The sequence below is a fragment of the Budorcas taxicolor genome, chromosome 3, assembly GCF_023091745.1.
Source record: "Budorcas taxicolor isolate Tak-1 chromosome 3, Takin1.1, whole genome shotgun sequence".
NCBI lineage: Eukaryota > Metazoa > Chordata > Mammalia > Artiodactyla > Bovidae > Budorcas > Budorcas taxicolor.
The window spans coordinates 54,851,632-54,873,492 of NC_068912.1; the positions used below are offsets into that span (position 1 = coordinate 54,851,632).

Here is a 21,861-nt window from a genome sequence, read left to right on the forward strand (position 1 = left end):
TATTTCTGTGATAGCTTTTTTCCCCCTGAGGAAGAGGGACAGTTACTGGACTATGAAACTGCTTGGTGTTTTCACAGAGAAGAACACAAATGTTGTGAGTTCAGATCTAAACTCTACCACTCATTAGTTCTGTGACTTCAGGAAAATCATTCTCTGAGCATAATCTTTAAAATAGAGGTAATGCTTAATTTGTGGAGAAGGCAATGGCACCCCACTCCAGTACTCTTGCCTGGAAAATCCCATGGAAGGAGCAGCCTGGAAGGCTGCAGTGCATGGGGTTGCTGAGGGTCCGACAGGACTAACTTCACTTTCACTTTTCACTTTCATGCATTGGAGAAGGAAATGGCAACCCACTGCATTGTTCTTGCCTGGAGAATCCCAGGGATGGGGGACCCTCGTGGGCTGCCGTCTGTGGGGTCGCACAGAGTTGGACACGACTGAAACAACTTAGCAGCAGTAGCAGCAGTGCTTAATTTGAAGGGTTGCTAATGAAGATTAATAATAGATGTACAGTACTAGACACAGTAAAGGATAGCTATAAAATGAAGTTTGGAATTATGTGGCTTGTTAGGCAGCCTAAGTTGTTTTAATGTCAGTGGTGGTGGTATACTCTATTCCTTCTCTCTCGCTTCTTTCCCTGACTTCCCCCACTACCCTACTCTTGTGGTTCCTCTTTTGTATTACCCTTGTGGGTTATTTAATTAAAAGTTAACTGCTTGAGCACAATTTTATTTTATTTTGAATAGGTAACACATGCAAATCATAAAAAGCAAGAAGAAAAGTGAAAAGCAGTTTCTTTTTTCCCTCGCTCCTAGCCATCTAATTCTTCTCCAAAGCAGTCATTGTAACCAGTTTCTTGGTGTTTTCCTAGTGATTCTGTGGTTTAACAAACATATTCATATAATCCTAACCTCTCTTCCTTCCAAAAAGTAGTCTAATATAAAAAATGAATGCCATCTTGCTTTTTACCTTTTTTTGTGAAGTTTTTAGCACACAGATTTTAAGTGTGCAGTTCAGTTACAAAGTGAGCATGTACACTTAGCTGTCACCCAAGTCTCCCGAACAAATACCACTAGCAGCAGCAGCACTCTGGAAACCTCCTTTATGCCCTCAAGTCAGTACTCGTTCTCAAAGAAAACTACATCCTTATTCTTAACATTATAGATTTTTTTTTGCCTGACTTAAACTTTATTTATAAATGCGTATGTATTCCTCTGTGTCTGGTGTCTTTTGGTCAGCATTTGGAGATTTACTCATGTTATTGCATATAACTGTAGTTCTTTTTTTCAGTTTTCTCTGAAGTCCCTATGTTACTCTTTCACTCAGCATATCTTTGAGTTGTTCCTGTATCATTTTTATATGCATATATATGCACACAATATTCTGCTTTTTAATAGTACAAAATATATCAGTCCTTTGAATGCTGTGTGCCACTTTTCTAACTGTCCTTTATTTTGACACAGGTTTTAAAAAATAATTTATACTAATTTCTTAATTTTTAAAATTATAATTTATTAAAATTTTTTCCTAGTAGAAGTTTATGGAATAAGCATGTTGTTGTTCAGTAACTGTTTGGAACCCCATAGAATGCAGCACACCAGGCCTCCCTGTGCTTCACGATATCCCAGTTTGCTCAGACTTAGGTCTGTTGAGTCAGTGATGCCATCCAAGCATCTCACCCTCTGTCACCGCCTTCTGCTCCTGCCTTCAGTCTTTCCCAGCGGGTTATGTCTTTACATCAGCTGGCCAGAGTATTGGAGCTTTACTTAGCTTTAGCTGCTGCATCATTCAGGATTGATTTCCTTTAGGATTGATTGGTTTGATTTGCAGCCCAAGGGACTCTCAAGAGTTTAATAAACGTGAATATAAACTAAACCTCCATTCCCTGTTTTCCCAGTGAGAAGATTCAAGATGTGTTCTGGTTAACCTGAATGTGTACATTTGGGAATATGGATTATTTTATCAGTTTTTCAGTGGATATCACCTCTGTCGAAAGTTACCATTCTGAACTGTGTGTGCTAGTTTGAGAAACTTTATCCAAAACCACAAATACCTGTTTACATCAAGAATAGTTGATGTTGTCTTATATATATATATTTGTGAAGCTTGTTCTGTATTACTTCAAGTGAAGGGCTTATTTTCAATGATACCAGACATTTGTAAGACACCACAGCCATAGAAATAATTATTAGATCTATGTTAAATATCTTTGATAGTTTTTAGAACTGATTCTGTCAGGTCAGTTAAGGCTGATGTGTCTTCCCCATACTGCCTTATTTTCAAAATAAAATAATTGAGCAAATTATTAATATCACAAATAGATTTAAAAGTAGCTTTTGAAGTCATTTCTTGAGTGCTAACAAACTCAGTTCTGGACTAAATGAAATCATCCTAAGTTCAGCAGAGCCACATCTACCACCTTGGTTTGTATCCTTTTTAAGTTCAATGTACATTCAAGTTTATTACTAAGGTATCCAGTGAGGAGGAAAACACAGACTTGAAATTTATTCTCTCACCAGAGAAGTAAGTGTCAAGGGTCGCAGACCAGATGGTTATATGTACATGTTGCGTGTTACGATGGTAGGTAGCCATTTCCATACCAATCAAGATTTATAAACATTTTAGTAGTCTACATGTTAAAAAAAAGCTTGTTTTCTGTTTACATTTTTAAAGCCTTCCATTCTGCAAACCAGGAACTATTCTTAGAAAAGGCAGTTCTAGTAGTATCTGTTAATTACTGAGTAGGATTTAAAGTAACATAACTAGGATGTTTACTTTGAAATTGGAGCTTAAATGTATTATAAGTGTAAATGTACTGTAAATTTATTGGGAAAGTGTTCGGAATCCACCTCTTTCCCTCACCGAAAGATTAGTACTCTGTTGCATATTGGTTAGAAGGATATTTAAAGTTTTTTTTTTTTTTTGCGTGTAGTTTGGATGCTCTTCCAAGAGTCACATGTCCAAACCATCCAGATGCGATCCTAGTGGAGGACTACAGAGCTGGTGATATGATCTGTCCTGAATGTGGCCTGGTTGTAGGTAAGCAGTTACTATGATTTTAACTGAAAACACTGTTTTGGGTACTTTGCTTCTGTATATTTTCCAAACTCTCTTTTAATGAATACATTTTTACTTTTTCCTCTTACAGGTAATACATATTTTTTTGTAAAGCAAATAGATTTAGAAGAAAGGAAATAAGTGAGAGTAAAATCAGAGACACCATATTTTACTGTCTGTAGAAACACATATATTTCATAATGTGGGGTAGGATGGAACATCAAAAATTGAGGTAATTAATCCAGAAGGAAAGGCCTTTAGTCCTTTGTTTCCTGAGTTTTTTGGCTTAAATATTTGATGCACACTTGTGCATATGGAAATAATGAATAAATGTAATCTATCTTTTGTGATTTTCTTATATTTAAACATGATTTTTTCACAGCAATGAAATTAGATAAGCATGAATTATTTTGGGGTAATAAAGGTATGTCTTTTAGAGGTATTGAGTCTCATGCAAGGCCTTTTAGTTATCAAAAAAAGATTTGTTTAAATTTCATTTGCTCATGCAGACTGATTTATTTATGAATTTCTAGTGTGAAATTGTTATTGCCCAAAATACTGGTTCTTAAGATTTCGCTTTATTCCTGAAAGTGAAAGTGAAGTCGCTCAGTCGTGTCCAACTCTTTGCGACCCCATGGCCTGTAGCCTACCAGGCTTCTTGGTCCATGGGATTTTCCAGGCAAGAATACTGGAGTGGGTTACCATTTCCTTCTCCACGAGATCTTCCCGACCCAGTGATTGAACCCGTGTCTCCAGCATTGTAGGCAGACGCTTTACCGTCTGAGCCTTGCTCACTAATCTAGATCTGTAGTATAACTTTAGGATAGAGATAGTCTGTTCAGAAATTTTTCTTATCAGGGGATTGTCTCCAGCACTTGAGAAAAGGTATAATACTTCAAGGTTTGAAATACTCAAGAATGAAACTGCTAGTAGGATTGTGGACAGTGTAACAGAAACGCGGATAGTGTTACACTGTGGAAGTGTCTTGTTTGGAGCACGTGTAATATTCTTCCAAGTAGGCTGCTTGCCTCAGACCTCCAGTGGGAGTTTTAAATCATACAGAGTTGTTAGTAGGAATTGAAACCCATTTGCAATTATATCCTACTCAGTAAGCAATATTAACAGTTAATAAGCTTATATGCTAGGCACTGTTCTGAATGACTTACATATTCACTCAGTTTTTCCTTAGTGACACCTGTGAGGTATATCTTCATTTAGAGATGGCAGAAACTGAGGATTAAGTGGTCCAGCAGTCTAGTTCCACTGCCATAGTTCCATTATGACCTGTCACCTATTTTTATGTGGCCTGTGTGCTGAGAATGACTTATACATTTTTTTAATGGTTAAAAAATCAAAATAATATTTGGGGACATGTGAAAATGTTATCAAAGTCAAACTTATAAATAAAATTTTATTGGAATATAGTCACACTCATTTGTTTATACATTGTCTGTGGCTGCTTTCATGTTGCAACAGCAGAATTTAGTGGTTGTGAAAGGAACATGTGTATGGCAAAAACCACTACAATATTGTAAAGTAATTAGCCTCCAATTAAAATAAATAAATACATTAAAAAAAAACCTTATATGTTCTTCTCATCACATCATACTGCTGCTCAGTGCACTATAAATCCCAGTTATAAATCTGCAGCATTTTGAGTGCCAGGCATACCTCCATACTGCAACTTTTTATTTATTTTGTTACCATTGCATACCCATCAAGTCAAAATGAGAGAGAAAAAGATGAACTCTGAATGTCATGTTTTTAAGGCATAGTGGAGCATAAGTTGTTTGTTACTGGATGAAATGGCAAAGCATTGTCCTTATCATATGGTCCATACTATAGATAAACCAAAAGAAGACAATTGACATTTTCAGGCTAAGCACTCATCACAATACTGCTAACTCAGTGGTCATAAAATTTAGAAAACAGCAAGTAGAATATCTCATCACAGCTGAATTTCTTCACAAAAGTAAAATAATAAAAATAAGGCTGCAGTTAAGTTTCTGAATGGCTCATTTATGGGCCAAACAGGGAAGATCATTTACCAATGATCAGCTATTTGTGTCTGTTTGTAGTAGCTAAAGAAATGTGTCCAGAGAATATAAACTTAGTTTCTAGCCTCTCGGCAGAAACAGGTTGCTTGAAGAGTTGAGGATGTTGGGAGTGACATCAGTAGTAAATTAAAAACAAGATAGTTTATTTCAAGTATTTTTTCTAGACTCTTGATGACTAGGCAGGTGTTAATGATATTGCTGATTTGTTTATTCACAGAGTCAGTGCAGAGTTTCATAGACTGTGAATCAGCGGCATGGAACAACTACAGGAGAAACTACTTCTAAATTAAATTGCCAAAATACTGATTCAGTACAACCTGAAGTAGAATCTGCTAGGATGTGTTAAAAATAATGTGTAGTGCAGAAGACTTAGTTGGACAAACTCATAAAGATTGTGAAAATGGAAGATTTTTCAAGTGTATTATTCATTTGCTATGTTGTGGAAAAGGTTTGAATTCATCTTGATCCATATATAATGTCAGTGGTGAATTTCATGCACTCTCATGGACTTAACTGTCAGTTCTATAAATTTTTGTCAGAAATAGAAGCTGAGTATCTTGACTTGCCTAACTACACAGTCATTTGGTAACTTAATAATTGCAAAGTTTTCTTGTGACTTTTTTTAAAGCTCTGGGGCAAGGTTGAAGTTTTTCTGAGCCAGTACTGCCATCAACCACTACTACTGAACACAAATGGCTGCAGAGTTGCTAGTGTTTATTAATAAATTCAATCTAGAACTGCAAAGGCAAAGCGGTGATTGATTGATTACACTGTAGTACAGCCAGTTTGACAATTAGCATTATTTAAAAGATAAGTAATGTCAAATTGCTTTAATCTTATATGCTTTCATTGTCGTCAGAAGTTAAAACAAAAACTAAGAATTTAATTCCCACTCAAATCTACAGTGGATATATTTTCCAAACTCAAACTTAAATCAGTGTTTTTCAGACCAGGATACAAGTGCAAAGGAAATTTTCGTATTTTAAAGCTGCTTAACTGTAATTAAGGAGATTCTACCTAATCTTTAATTGGAAGTGATTTTTTAATCTACAATATAGTGACATGTTAAAAGGCAAATATCAGAAGAATGTAATAAGATTCTATAAATGCCTTCCAAACAGTGAATGTGCTCTATTAGAAATGCTTATAGATTAATGTCAGTATTTGATTGTACTTGTCTGCATGAGGGAAGACATTTTTAAAAGTAAGATACATAAAATTTTATTATTATAACACTGACAGATGACTATTTTTAATTGATTAAAAAACATTTTTTTTAATGGTCGGGAACACTAACTTTGAACTCTGATTAAGTGATGTATTAACCTTCAAAACAGAATTCTGTTATTCCCAGTAGTAGAAATTGTATTATAACAGATTATATTTGGTTATTATATTTTTAATTTAATAAATTAAAAACTAGTGGATTTTTCTCTTTTTGTTTAATTGCATATATATATATATATATATATATATATATATATAAAATAACCTCAGTTTGGCCTCTGGACCCACAAAGCCTTTATAAGATGTTTTCTATGGCCCTTTACAGAAAATGTTTGCTGACGCCCAAGTTAAATGAGAACATTCGAATTCTTACCAAGTAGTAAGATTGAACTGATAATATGTAAGAGTGAGACAGACAGAAGATTAATTAGAATTTCAATTTCTTGATTCTCTTAACTTCTGTCACCATTTAAAAATAAATAGTGGAAAAATACTGTATTATATTTCCAGTCTGTCCGTCAGCTTCACTTCTGCTGTAACTAGCAAGATAGTTGGATAAAATTAAGTTACTAGAGAAGGAAGATATAATTCTCAAGTCTTACATTCTTTTTAGTGCTTGGAATCCTAAATTTTACTTGTTTTTTTTTTTTTTCCTACCTCTAACCAAAGATAGTTAATTTCCTTTTAATTTTGCTTTATTATTATTATTGAACAGCATCAAAAATGGTATTTTTCATTCTAACGATGTAAGCTAAAATTATTTTTTCTTCAGTTTATTTGGCTGCGTCTGGTCCTAGTTGCATCACACAGGATCTTTCATTGTGGTGCACAGACTCTCTAGTTGTGGCACACTCTAGTTGTGGCTTTCCTGGTGGCTCAGATGGTAAAGAGTCTGCCTGCAGTGCAGGAGACCCAGGTTCGATCCGTGGGTTGGGAAGATCCCCTGGAGAAGGAAATGGCAACCCAATCCAGTATTCTTGCCTAGAAAATCCCATGGACGGAGGAGCCTGGCAGGCTACAGTCCATGGGGTTGCAAAGAGTCAGACATGACTGAGCGACTTCACTTCTTCACTTCATTTCACTTCACTAGTTGTGGCATGTGGACTTAGTTGCCCCATGACATACCTGTAGGATCTCTGTTCCCCGAGCAGGGATCAAAACCATGTCCCCTGCACTGCAAGGTGGATTCTCAACCACTGGACCAGCAGGGAAGTCCTTAGGCTAGATTTTAAGGCCTGAAAATTTAGAAGTATAATCTGATTGAACTTTTCTATATATAGAAATATCTGTTCGTGATGCTGGGTTTTCTGACATAAAATATAACAAACTTTTGTTTTAAGATACACAGTAGCCTCATTCACAGGTATTGTAGTTAAATGTATAATATGATGCCCTGCAAGTGAAGAATCTATTTCATGACCAGACAAGGGGAGGCAAGCAAGAAAGAGTCTGCAAACAGAAAGTTCCATTTTGTTGATGTTACCATCAGTCAAATTATGTTGAAAATAGCTTAATTGATCATGACTTTCCATGAGTCTAAATTTTAAAAATACATACACATATGTACATATATACAGAAACATATATCATTGTCATGTATTAATAATATTATCATTTTGATTTAAAGACATATGCTCTTGTCAGCTCAGTTCTGTAGTCCACTGAGGGCATAAAATTTGTAACTTTTTAAACATTTGAGATATTGATGTTCATAGTGATTTATATTTAGATAGCATCATCATATGTCTTCTAATAAATAATTTTGGTATACATAGTTTGATTATATTTGCCATGAAATTTTACACTGCCTGAAAGTTTTTAGGTTATAACATTTCTTGAACAAGCACTTTGAATAGCTTTTTGTTTAAATAGTCACCAGACAGCTTTAGAAACAAGCTCTTTTAGAATTGTTTCTAGACAACTCTGTACTTAATATTAAAATGTTCTTGAAACTTAGGGCATCCCATTGTCACTAACTCCCTTTAATGTTAAACTCAAGATGAGATACTGCTTAACTGTCATTTTTGGAGCCGTATTGTACCCCTCTCTACTGAGTCATCAAGTAAGAGTGCCCGTTACTACTATTTTTTTTAAGTGAAATAATTCATAATACAAAAAATATGTTTTGTGTGATAGGCTTCTTTTATAGTCTCTAATAACACTTCTCACTGTCCTTCAAGCCATCCTTTGTAGGCTACTTGAGGCCCATCAGTCTTAAAACCAGTGCCACATATTTTAGGACTTTATTAAAGCAATATCATACTTTCTGGAACCAGTTTCTGTTTCAGTTACATGATAGACCACTTTAAAATTTAGTGGCTTATAACAGCCATTTAATTTTGCTCAATATTTTACACGTCATTAATTTGGGAAGGACTCACTTAGGCCACTGCTTTATCCCTAACTGGACCTGGAGGGTCCACTTGCATAATGGCTTCTCAACTGCATTTTGGTAACTTTCTGCTCCTTGACCTCCCTATGTTGAAGTGTCATCCTCTAAAGCCTTTCCATAGTTGTATTAGAATAGCTCATACATGGTGGTTGGTTTCTAAGAAAGATATCCCAGGAGCAAGTGTTCTGAGGGAAAGTGGAAGCTGGGCTCAAGTAGTTACGGGCTGTGCCATGAAACAAAGTCACTTCTGTATTCTGTTAGTCACAGCAGTCCTAGGACCCACCTAGACTGGAAGGGGAGAAGAAAGCCCCACCTCAGTGTGAGGCTTCCCCGGTGGCTCAGAGGTTAAAGCGTCTGCCTCCAATGTGGGAGACCCAGGTTCGATCCCTGGGTTGGGAAGATCCCCTGGAGAAGGAAATGGCAATCCACTCCAGTATTCTTGCCTGGAGAATCTCATGGACGGAGAAGCCTAGTAGGTTACAGTCCACCGGGTCGCAAAGAGTCGGACACGACTGAGCGACTTCACCTTCACCAGTGTGAGGGTAGTAACTGAAAGTCAGTCAGTCATGTCTGACTCTTCGTGAGCCTGTGGACTATACAAGCCATGGAATTCTCCAGGTCAGAATACTGGAGTGGGTAGCCAGCCATTCCCTTTTCCGTGGGATCTTCCCAACCCAGGGATCGAACCTAGGATTCCCGCATTGCAGGCGGATTCTTCACCAGCTGAGCCACCATGGAAGCCCCAAGGTGAGGGTAACAATGTCATATTATGCAAGAATATGGATGGGAGATAATATTGCTGCTGTCTTTGGAAAATACAATTTGGTGTCTTGTTTAATTTTTCCACAGTATTTAAATGGTTGTGTAGTATTTAGTCTCTCTTATAATTTAGATTGTTTCCAATTTCTTTTTAGCTGTTTGTAAAACTACTTACAACATGTAACAGTAGACATTTGAATTATAAGATTATTTTAGACATTTGAAGTATTATTTGTCATTGGCTGTTGTGTCAATGACCCTTAAGATATTGGTAGTGATCTCTCAAATAGGGCCAATTTTTAAAGCAAAGCCTTGTCATTTCTACCATGAAACTGTTGGCTCCAACAGCACTGTTTGTCGGTCCCCACCCACAATCCTGTGTGATTATGTCACTTTAAAAGTTGAGCACTAGGTGGCAGTATAATCATATTTAGATTATCAATTTGTTCATAAATCTGACCTTGTACATTTGTTTATATGTACCTACAGGCTGTAAAGTATTCAGTTAGTAAATTATCAAGACTTGTATAAATTAGGATTTCACAGTGAAGTGTTGTATAGAAATAGTGTTATCAACTTAAAGCCACTTTTTGAATACCACTTAAAACAGAATTCCTTCGTTTTTCTTAAAAGTAATGTAAGGAAAATACCAGAGAATAGTCTCAGTTCAGTTCAGTCGCTCAGTCGTGTCCAACTCTTTGCGGCCCCATGAACCGCAGCACACTAGGCCTCCCTGTCCATTACCAACTCCTGGAGTCCACCCAAACCCATGTCTATTGAGTTGGTGATGCCATCCAGCCATCTCATCCTCTGTTGTCCCCTTCTCCTCCTGCCCTCAGTCTTTCCCAGCATCAGGGTCTTTTCCAGTGAGTTAGCTCTTCACATCCGGTGGCCAAAGTATTGGAGTGTCAGCTTCGACATCAGTCCTTCCAGTGAACACACTGGACTGATTTCCTTTAGAATGGACTGGTTGGATCTCCTTGCAGTCCAAGGGACTCTCAAGAGTCTCCTCCAACAACTCAGTTCAGAAGCATCAATTCTTCGGCGCTCAGCTTTCTTTATAGTCCAACTCTCACATCCATACATGACTGCTGGAAAAATCATAGCGACTAGGTGAACCTTTGTTGACAAAATAATGTCTCTGCTTTTTAATATGCTGTCTAGGTTGGTCATAACTTTCCTTCCAAGGAGGAAGCGTCTTTTAATGTCATAGCTGCAGTCACCATCTGCAGTGATTTTGGAGCCCAGAAAAATAAAGTCAGCCATTGTGTCCACTGTTTCCCCATCTATTTGCCATGAAGTGATGGGACCAGATGCCATGATCTTCGTTTTCTGTATGTTGAGCTTTAAGCCAACTTTTTCACTCTCCTCTTTACTTTCATCAAGAGGCTTTTTAGTTCCTCTTCACTTTCTGCTGTAAGGGTGGTGTCATCTGCATATCTGAGGTTGTTGATATTTCTCCCAGAAATCTTGATTCCAGCTTGTATTTCTCCCAGCCCAGCATTTCTCATGATGTCCTCTGCATATAAGTTAAATAAGCAGGGTGATAATATACAGCCTTGACGTACTCCTTTTCCTATTTGGAACCAGTCTGTTGTTCCATGTCCAGTTCTAACTGTTGCTTCCTGACCTACATACAGGTTTCTCAAGAGGCAGGTTAGGTGGTCTGGTATTCCCATCTCTCAGAATTTTCCACAGTTTGTTGTGATCCATACAGTCAAAGGCTTTGGCATAGTCAAGAAAGCAGAAATAGATGTTTTTCTGGAATACTCTTGTTTTTTTGATGATGTTGGCAATTTGATCTCTGGTTCCCCTGCCTTTTCTAAAACCAGGTTGAACATTTGGAAGTTCATGGTTCACGTATTGCTGAAGCCTGGCTTGGAGAATTTTAAGCATCACTTTACTAGCATGTGAGATGAGTGCAGTTGTGCGGTAGTTTGAGCATTGCCTTTTTTTGGGATTGGAATGAAAACTGACCTTTTCAAGTCCTGTGGCCACTGCTGATTTTTCCAAATTTGCTGGCATATGGAGTGCAGCACTTATGCAGTATCATCTTTTAGGATTTGAAATAAACTGGAATTCCATCACCTCCACTAGCTTTGTTCGTAGTGATGCTTCCTAAGGCCCACTTGACTTCACATTCCAGGATGTCTGGCTCTAGGTGAGTGATCACACCATCGTGATTATCTGGGTCATGGAGATCTTTTTTGTACAGTTCCTCTGTGTATTCTTGCCACCTCTTCTTAATATCTTCTGCTTCTGTTAGGTCCATACGATTTTGGTCCTTTATTGAGCCCATCTTTGCATGCAATGTTCCTTTGGTATCTCTGGTTTTCTTGAAGAGATCTCTAGTCTTTCCTATTCTATTGTTTTCCTCTATTTCTTTGCATTGATTGCTGAGGAAGGCTTTCTTATCTCTCCTTGCTGTTCTTTGGAACTCTGCATTCAAATGGGTATATCTTTCCTTTTCTCCTTTGCTTTTCGCTTCCCTTGTTTTCACAGCTATTTGTAAGGCCTCCTCAGACAGCCATTTGGCTGTTTTGCATTTCTTTTTCTTAGGAGAATAGTTTAGATGACTTTGAAAGACAAAAATGAATCACTTTGACCTTCCCCTCTTAAGTTATTCTGGATATTGTTAATACCAGTGAATCTGAGATGTGAATGTGCATTAAGTGTCAGCTGAGAAATGTGTTTAAAAAGACTCCAGACCCCAGTTTCAGAAACTCTGGTTCAGGTCTTATGTTGGTAACATGTTAAGAAACACAGATCTATCCTGTAAACGTTATAATTTGCCACATTCTTTGAGATCCCTGTACTTCTTTAGACTTTTCATCTTTGCCCTCATGTTTCCCATGTCTCTAGACCTAGACTTCAAATTATTCCTGTAAACCAGATATCTGTATGTGTCCATAGCTCCTGGAAAAACTAGTAGTCCTTGGCCTTGGAGTCTAGACTTGGCTCTACTACTTAATGAGTTATGTGACTTAGGTCAAGTTGTATAATTTTTCCAAGCTTAGCTTTCTTTATATGTAAAATAAGTACAGCCCCCCTGCAGGGGCATGTACTATAAATCTCATGTTTACTAGGAATTGTTAAGAATCATATGAGGTAATGTATAAAATATACAGTAGAATTTTAGTATGAGATTTCAGTGATACATATTTTGGAGTGTAAGTACTCCTTTTTTCTTAACCTTGTAGGAAAAAAGTGATTCTAAGTCTGAGATGCCATTCTCCCTAGCAGGTCATTTGCAGAATGTGTTTTAGAGATTGTTATTGGTCTATCATATTTAATGCTGCAATTATAGTATTTTAAACATTATCAAATTATCATCTTTAAATTTGCATTAGCAATGCTTCCTAAAGGAAAACATTTAGTTTAAGATGGCCAAGTTGTATTTTTAAAGTAAGGAGTATTTGTATTCATTTTCAAATTCTTACTTTGTCATGGCTTGGAAGCCCTCAGACACAGTGTTTTTACCTAATTGAGAATTTTTAATATAGATGCTACTTTCTCTGAAGCATTAGAGAACAACTAATTTTGCTTAGGTAACACAGCTAGCTGTTCTTTGAGGTAGGTAGTTTTTTTGTTTCACAAAAAGGGAAACTGATGCTTGGAGTGTTTGGATAATTAACTCAAGAGTCTCTGTTTAGTAAGTGACACAGTCACTTAAATCTAGATCTGTTGGACTTGAAAAGCCTTTGGTCGTTGTACTACGTGTTTCTGTTAAGCACTACTGGTCAGGGAGAGTGTTGGAAAGATGAGATGCAGTAAGCAAGCTCTGGACTAGCTTTTTGGCTAGTGTGTGGAAGGAAGGGGTGAATTGAAACAACAGAAAGTGGTAAAAGTTCTATTACAAATCTTCCGAGTTTGAGGAGAGCACTAGAAAGGAAGTGGTGACTTCCTGAGGAAATTACTGTTGAATTTACATTGAAAACATGATCATTATGAATGTTAGGGTTTATGGAGGGAAAGTCATTCCAGGTAGAGGGGTAAAGAAACATACACCATAGGTTAGAGGCCTGAAAGGATTAGTGTGTGAATGACTAAATGTTATTGTGGCTAAGGTAAGATGCATCTCCTATCAGAGCCATAGCTCCGTAGCTTAGATGTTGCTGCTGCAAATCTGCCTGTATTTCAGGAGAAGCAAGGTCTGTTCACATATTCAAGGATGGAACTATTTTCCAAATGGTAATTATCACTGTTGACTTGTACAGGTTCACCCCCTCTCCAAGGGTCTAAACATGGATAAAATAGGCTTTTATGGGCTGGTCTGGGAAATTAACCATGATTTGGTTTGTATTTAGAGACTGACTACATTATTAATAGTATTTTTTATGAAGTATCTCTTGACCAAAGTTCCCTTCAAAGTTATCATCAGTGCAAGATTTCTGATAAGAATATATAGTAACCCTAGACTAAAAATTTGGATTCTTTGAAATGTGAGAAAGGTTAGATGACTGAGGAAGGTGTGGAAGCTAATGATGCATTTCATTTTCAGCATTAGATTTAAAAAATACAATGTGATGGCTTAAACAGTTTTCCAGGGGACCTAATTAAAAAATTCAATGCTTTGGACTTATCCATTTTAAATAATAATAATTGTTTGTTGTTTAGTCCTAAATAGTTTCGTATCTGACTCTTTGCGACCCTGTTGATCTCTGCTTATAATTTTGCCTCAGGTCTCTCAAATATTAGGGAAGATTCTGGATGTCATATGTAAAGCATTTAGTGCCTGAAACTTAGTAAAAGCCCAGTGTGTGCTAAGTCGCTTCAGTCATGTTCGACTCTACAGACTCTGTGGGCTATAGCCCACCAGGCTCCTCTGACCATGAGATTTCCCAGGCAAGAATACTGCAGTGGGTTGCCATTTCCTCTTGCAGTGAATCTTTCCCAACCCAGGGATTGAATCCATGTCTCCTTGGCAGGTGGATTCTTTACCACTGCACCACCTGGGAAGTCCTGAATAATAATATATTTTGATTATTGAAGCTTTTTTAAAACTTTTGTTGTTTTAAATTAAATGGTTTTAGAAAAATCTAATTTATGAAAACAAATAGCTTGGGAAATACTATTCTAAGACTCTTAATTCTTAATTCTCTAGTAGAGGTGGGTGGTACGCCAAAATAACTTAAATCCTTTTCCAGAAAGATGGCAGAAAGATTTGAAATTTGGGGCAGTTCCTCTCAATATCCCATTTTAAAAAATTCTTTTGTTAATTTACAGTAGAAAACAGAAAACAAAAATATCCTGAGTCTAGGTCAGGCTAGACAGTCAGACTTATCTCTCCAGTATTAGCTTCCTGGCTGCTTTTGGTAGGTTGCAGTTTTCCCCTCTATTAAAATTGCTATCTTAAGCCATTATGATTTTGATGTTGTATTACAAAATACCATTGGTTGTAGCTTTAATAGCTTGCCTGGTACAAAGGTTAAATGTTTTATTTGTCCCTGTGTACTGCAAGGAGAGCCAACCAGTCCATTCTAAAGGAGATCAGTCCTGGGTGTTCTTTGGAAGGACTGATGCTAAAGCTGAAACTCCAATACTTTGGCCACCTCATGCGAAGAGTTGAGTCATTGGAAAAGACTGATGCTGGGAGGGATTGGGGGCAGGAGGAAAAAGGGACGACGAAAGATGAGATGGCTGGATGGCATCACCGACTCAATGGATGTGAGTTTGAGTGAACTCCGGCAGTTGGTGATGGACAGGGAGGCCTGGCGTGCTGCGATTCATGGGGTCACAAAGAGTCAGACACGACTGATCGACTGAACTGAACTGTTTCCTTTAGACTGTCAGGCAAAGTACCTTGTTTCTAGGGGATATACTTTCTTTCTCTTGATCGCATTACTCCATGTAGCAGAAACTGCTGGTTGTTTCCCAGTAGCTATTACTGAACTCTTTTCTTTTTTTTTAAGATCATTGTATTATTGATATATTGTGTTTTTCTTTGTAATTTTGTTTATTTATTTTTGGCTGTGCTGGGCCTTCGTTGTTGCACAGACTTTTCTCTAGTTGTGGTGAGTGGTGGCTACTTTACTTGTGTTGCCTGGGCTTCTCATTGCAGTGACTTCTCTTGTTGCAGAGCACGAGCTCTAGGGCATGCAGGCTTCAGTGGTTACAGCTTCCAAGCTCAGTAATTGCAGCTCATGAGCTCTAGAGCACAGGCTCAACAGTTGTGACACTCAGGCTTAATTGCTCCACAACATGTGGGATCTTCCCAAACCAGGGATCGAACCCTTGTTTCCTGCATTGGCAGGCGGATTCCTTACCACTGAACCTCCAGGGAAGCCCCACTTCTTTCTTAAATAATAAGAATCCCTGAATTTTAACTGGTCCCATGGCTGCTCAGCTAGCCTGTATTTCCCATCTTCCCTTGTAGTTAGCTGTGGCCATGTGATTGAATTCTAAGATGCTTTGTAAAGTAGAGAAGATTGGTGCAACTCTAGAACCAGCCCTAAGGGATCTGCTTTCCCTTTTTCTGCTTCCCATTGGCTAGAACAATATGATGGAGGGAACTACCAATAGTCATCATACGCTGCAGAGTGCAAATCACGATGAGGATGGCTTCTCAAAAAGACAGGGAGTCACACCAATCCAAAACTATTATAACTCATAGACTGGTAACCTGAGAAAGTTCTATCTTGTTGAAGTTATTTATTTATTTATTTTTTGTTACTTTTTATTGTTTTTGCTTTAATTACAAGTCTACCTGTATCTTTTCTAATATGATACATTTTTTGAATCATACCAGAAGCTTAGTTTTGTTTGGGTTCTTTTCTGTCTACCAGGGATTTTTGAGTATCCAGAGAGGCTGAGAATACTTGAGGTGGTGGATTGGAAGGTTTTCCAGTGGACTTTGATTGATAATTCATTATAGGATAAATAAGCATAAAAATCAACCTGAGGCTTATGAATACAAGCTACAGTGGAGGAACAGCAGTCCTGTGGACTTAACAGAAAATTCTTCTCCTGGTAATAGTGATAGTTGCTCAGTCGTGTCTGACTCTGCAACCCAATGGATTGTATACTCCGTGGAATTCTCCAGGCCAGAATACTGGAGTGGGTAGCCAGTTACTTTCTCCAGGGCATCTTCTTGAACCAAGAATCAAACCAGGGTCTCCTGCATTGCAGGCAGATTCTTTACCAGCTGAGCTACCAGGGAAGCCCTCTCCTGATACAGTTTACCAATAAAAAATTATAGAAAATAACTGCTTTTTTGTGATCAATGAAATAAAGCTCCTTTAATGTCTCTATTAAAAAGGGTCAGAAAGAAGATAGCACAAGGAGACAAACACAGTAAAACTGTTTTAGATAGCAATAAGCTGATTTAACATTCTAGAAAATTGAATCAGTAAAACCGAAAACAAACCTAAGAATATAGAGAGTGAATTTTGGAAGGTGGTTAAGACAAGGTAGCCATTATGGTACTATTTGAAGATCCAGGTGAATATGATAAAGTATTAAAGGTACAAGAAAACTTTACATTGCTCACAAAAGACCTTAGGGTTGCAAAATCAAGACTCCTGTGCACCACTGGGGAATGTATCCTTTTAACATTTAAAAAGTTTTATTAACAGAAATTTGTACTCAGCTGACCAGTAAAAATGTTACCTTGAAGGGACCTACAATTTTACTGATGGATTAGTTCTCTGTGACAAATGATGTAATACAGTGAAGTTAACTCTCATTCCTGTTTGTCTTGTGACACAGAAAGAAGTCATAGAACAATCTTTTAAAAATTAATTTATACATAAATCCACAAAAATACAAAGCTTGAGTTTTATTTGCTGATTGTCAAATTTATTTGCTGATTTTATTTACTTAGTACCAATGACCACTCACTGATATTTCTGGTTCTTCTCTTGGGCCACATGGTACAGTTTTATTTCCCCGCTCATTCTGAATTTAAACATCCCATGGCTGGCTTTGGCCGTGGCTGGTGGCCTGTGAGTAGAAATGTTACTATTGGAAAAGATTAAGTCAGTCATAATTCATTCCCCAGCCGTGATCACTGGCTTGTCTCAAGAGGTAGGAATTCCGTCATTCTGAGTAAGGACTGCATAGAAAGCAGTCCTGTCCCCTTCTATACACAGGTAATGTGAATAAGAAAGAAATCTTCGTTTTAAGCCACCTAACTTCTGAATCTGTTTATTATCTCCAAATAATTTAGTTTATCTTAACACATAAATACTAGAAGAATAATGGCCTACAATGTACTATGTAAGAAGATACTATGTAATAAATACTGTAGTCTACTGAGATGATAGACATTTAATAAACACAACACTTTTTCCTCATTTAAGATACTCTGAGTTAGAGTACAATAATGCTTGATGCTTTAACAGAAGACTTTCAGTTCACCTGTCACTTTCATGCATAATGTTGAAGTATCGGGGACATTTTTTGTTTTAAATCAAAGGCATTGTTTTGAAGGTTCTGACAAGTGCTTTAGATACAAAATATAAATGGGAGTTAAGCATTGGAAAGGGAACAAGTTCCTTGCCATTAATGGGACTCTATATCTGGATTATTTAGATCATTTTTAAAAAATTAAGTCTATTAAAAAGTGGCCAAATATAGGCATATGAAATACAATAGCAATTTCTAGTTAGAAAGTGAGACTTTTAAACTGTTTATATAATTTTCGGCTGTGCTGGGTCTTCGGTGTTGCCTGGGCCTTCTCTGGTTGTGGAGAGCAAGGGCTGCTCTCTAGGGGCAGTGCGCATGCTTCTCGTTGGAGCACGAGCTCTAGGGTGCTTGGGCTTCTGTTGCTGCGGCGTGTGAGCTCAGTCGCTGCAGCTCCTGGGTTCTGGAGCAGAGGCTCAGTAGCACAAATCATAGGGTAGGTGTGTGCCAAAGTAGTTGAACAGTTTTAAACTAGTGTGAATGATTTTGGCAGTTACTCTCAATTTCTTCCTGAAAAAAGAGAGATGAAACCCACTGCTTTAGAATATAGTAAAATGTCTTAGTTAATACTCTGCAGACACCTTTCTGATAATGTGGATTGAGAATTGTGCATGTGTGTATACATATTGAATCTCTTTACCTTTTTGGATGGGAACTTATCAGAGTGTTAAGAGATCACATAATATAGATGGAGGGAGGAATAGTGCTATTACATATATTTTAGTAGTGCTGTGATTTTGCTATTAAATTTTATATATAGACTTTTTATCTGTTGTTGATTTTATAAAAATCAGGGTGTGGTTTAAAAAGGAACTGTTAAAAGTTGGCTTGTTTCTCTGTTTGTAGAACAGTAAAAGGCTATGTGAGGTTATATGTTATGCGCATATGTGCTAATTGTCGGGCTTCTGCTTGTCAGAGGTTGACTATACCTAAACAGTACGGCTGCCTTGTACACTACTCCCTGAAAAGACTCTAATGCAGTTTCCTTCCAGAGCAACGTTAAAAAGTGCGACCGCGTTTAGATGTGCTTCAAGAAAATCTTTTATGTGTTCTGACTTTTTTTCTGAATGATCTGCTGTATTTCTTATTACTCATGCAGATAATCTGATGGTCTAGTTGTAGCTTCATGATGTGCTATTTGAGTTATTTTGGAAATTTTATTTTCTATAAATGCTATGTTTTGAGCAGTAAAGTATAAAAAGAGGGAATGACTCTGAGCACAAACCACAGATTGTTGAATGAGTCATGTAGACCATCCCCACGTATGTGGAAAAATTACATCACTACCCAGTTCTGGGCTTTCTATTTATACTATCCTAGGCCAACTTTTTTTTTTCCTCTCCTCATCCAACTTTTTTGAGGCAGTAAAAGCAACCACAAAAGAAACTCATGGTAAGTTAATTTCTGGTCAAAAGGAAAATGCTATGAAATGAAGCATGCTACTAGCAAACTAGTACTGTATCTTTAGTGTTCCAGAGAGACTGAAAAGATGCTAGTAAAGATAAGGAAAGTAGTCTCTTCATACATCCATTGTGTTAAAGTGTTAAAAGTTAATGATAGCATTTGATTTTTTTCACTTAAATTTTTAAGTAAATCTAGATTTGAAGGCTGCAGAAGTTTTTGTTGTGTGTTTTTATTTGACTGATTAGTAAAGTTAGATTCACTTTTCTCCCGTTGAAAATATGAAGAATGGAGACTGGCAACACTTTGAGGAGTGGATACTATTGAAAGGGCTAAACTTTGTCTAAAAGTTTTGTTTTGGTGTTTTGATTAGAAATTTAGTGAGAAGAGCTTGTAATGAAATAGACACTATAATTTTAATCTCACAAAAAAAGTATGTATACAGGTGAATGGAAGAGAAAATATATGCCACAGTATTGACAGTGGCTATCTTTGGGTGTTGGGAATACAGGTAATTTTAATTTGCTTATATAACTGTTTCTTGTAAGCAGCTACTCTTCTGTAAAAAGGAACAAAAATCAGTCTCTTTAGAGTAGTCTCTCTGAGACATGGGCCTTGCTTAGTATTGTAGTAAAGCTCTGCACAGTTACAGATTTTACATTAATGTCAGGTAAGTTTTAAAACTCATTATTAATTTACATAATTAGAATTGCTTCTCATGTTTAGTGATGTTTGCCCTTATTAGGAGGAAACCGAGAAACGCATCTTGACCATCCCATTCATGTAACTTTTTCTCCTTATTTTGGGCCACCTGCTAAATCTCTGATCCACAGAAGTTGCCTTACCTGATCTAGCTTCTGCTTTCCTTGGCCATTTTCACTGCCTAAGGTGTGGCAAGTGGTGTTCCTATCTCTATCCCACTTGCCTTGTGACATGGACATGTGGTAGTCCAAGTGAGATCTGTTTATTCCTAAGTGATTTGAGTATTCAAAGAAGAAAAAGTCTTCCCCAAATCATCAGGAATGATTCTGTTATGTATTTACTTGTTTTCTAAACTAAAACCCTAAGTCAGATCACTCTACTCTGTTTAATAACTCTTAGTGACCCCATGGACTGCAGCCTACCAGGCTCCTCTGTCCATGGGATTTTCCAGGCAAGAGTACTGGAGTGGGGTGCCATTGCCTTCTCCAATAAGCATTTTAGTTTACCATATATAAAAAGTTCAGCAGTCTGCATTGAGTTCCTTCTGTTCTCTCCCGACCTCCTTTGCTGTCCTACATACCAAATACTGCAGCAGAGCACTCTGATACTTTTAAAGTCTAGTATGGAGGTTAATGTTTTACAACTGGTGCTCTTCTTATTCAGAATTAATAACAAACTGTCAGAATGTCATCTTATTTTTATAGCATTAAATAGCTAATATCAAGCAACTTACTTTGAACTGGTTGTTTTTTTTTTTTAACTTTATTTTACTTTACAATACTGTATAGGTTTTGCCATACATTGACATGAATCCAGCACAGGTGTGAACTGGTTTTTAAGCACTTCATATGGATTGAAACTGTATTATTTAATTTATTTAAAATAAGGTAATTGGGGAAATTTAAAGCTGAATCATTGCACTACTATAGAAATGAGGAAGTTTGTCCAAGGCTAAACAGCAACTGATAGAGTCCATACTGTTAACCATTATATTAATTGACTGTCAATATCAACTTTTTTTTAACTACTGAGATAACTTATTTCTTCCATTCCTTTCTGTTTGCTGTATATAGGCACAGATGAAAATGGCCTGGTTCCTGCTTTTAATTTTATCACATTGGTGAAAAGCTAATGTTTTATAAATGCAGTATAGATCAGATTCTGGAATCCCATTCGCATTTCAGTTCTAGTTGTGTGATGTTAGGCAAATTAATTTTATTTTTAATGTGGCAATAAAAGTGATACCTATTTTTATAAAGCCTTAAGGATTGAAAAATAACATTTACAAAGGGCACAGTGACTGGCAAATGCAGGTGTTCTTGTTAACGCTTGTCTGTTGTAGAGGTATTACCAGCCGTTGAGCATTCCCCTCAAAGCAGTAATCTACACCAAATCTACCTGTCTGGTTTCTTGGCGTGGCGTTTTTAGCCACTGCTTCTTTGTGTAAAAATAAAAGTTTACCTACCTTTCTGCTTACTGATTCTAGGCTTAAGTTTATTCTGTATGAATTATTTGACCCCCAAATATTTTCAATATTTTCAAATAGTTACTAACGTATCCCCTTAGGCTTAGTTCTTTGCAGAGCATTGCCCATGAAAACTTTGTAATTTCTTTAAACTGTATATTAATAACATCATGAACAGTGTTTTCTGGTTTTTATTTCTGTGCCTGTTGCACGTTTTGTTCAAATCTTGATTCTTTTTTTTTTTTTTTCCAAATCTTGATTCTTCATTGTTACCTTATTTTTTTATCACTTGATTAACTTTATTTTTGTCTTTATTTTGTCTACTTCTTTATTCCAGAAGTTAAAATACAGCTAATCATAGCATAATGTTTGAAGAGGGTTATTATAGAACTGTCAAA

The 21,861-nt window shown here is 36.9% G+C and overlaps 1 protein-coding gene across 1 annotated transcript in view; it reads left to right on the plus strand.

Annotated features, from left to right (window-relative positions):
• GTF2B (general transcription factor IIB) overlaps positions 1-21,861 on the plus strand; it is a 31,253-nt gene that overhangs the window by 1,732 nt on the left and 7,660 nt on the right. Inside the window, exon 2 of the mRNA XM_052637560.1 lies at positions 2,933-3,039. Coding sequence (XP_052493520.1) covers positions 2,933-3,039 — 107 coding nt within the window. The remainder of the gene's footprint in view (positions 1-2,932; positions 3,040-21,861) is intronic.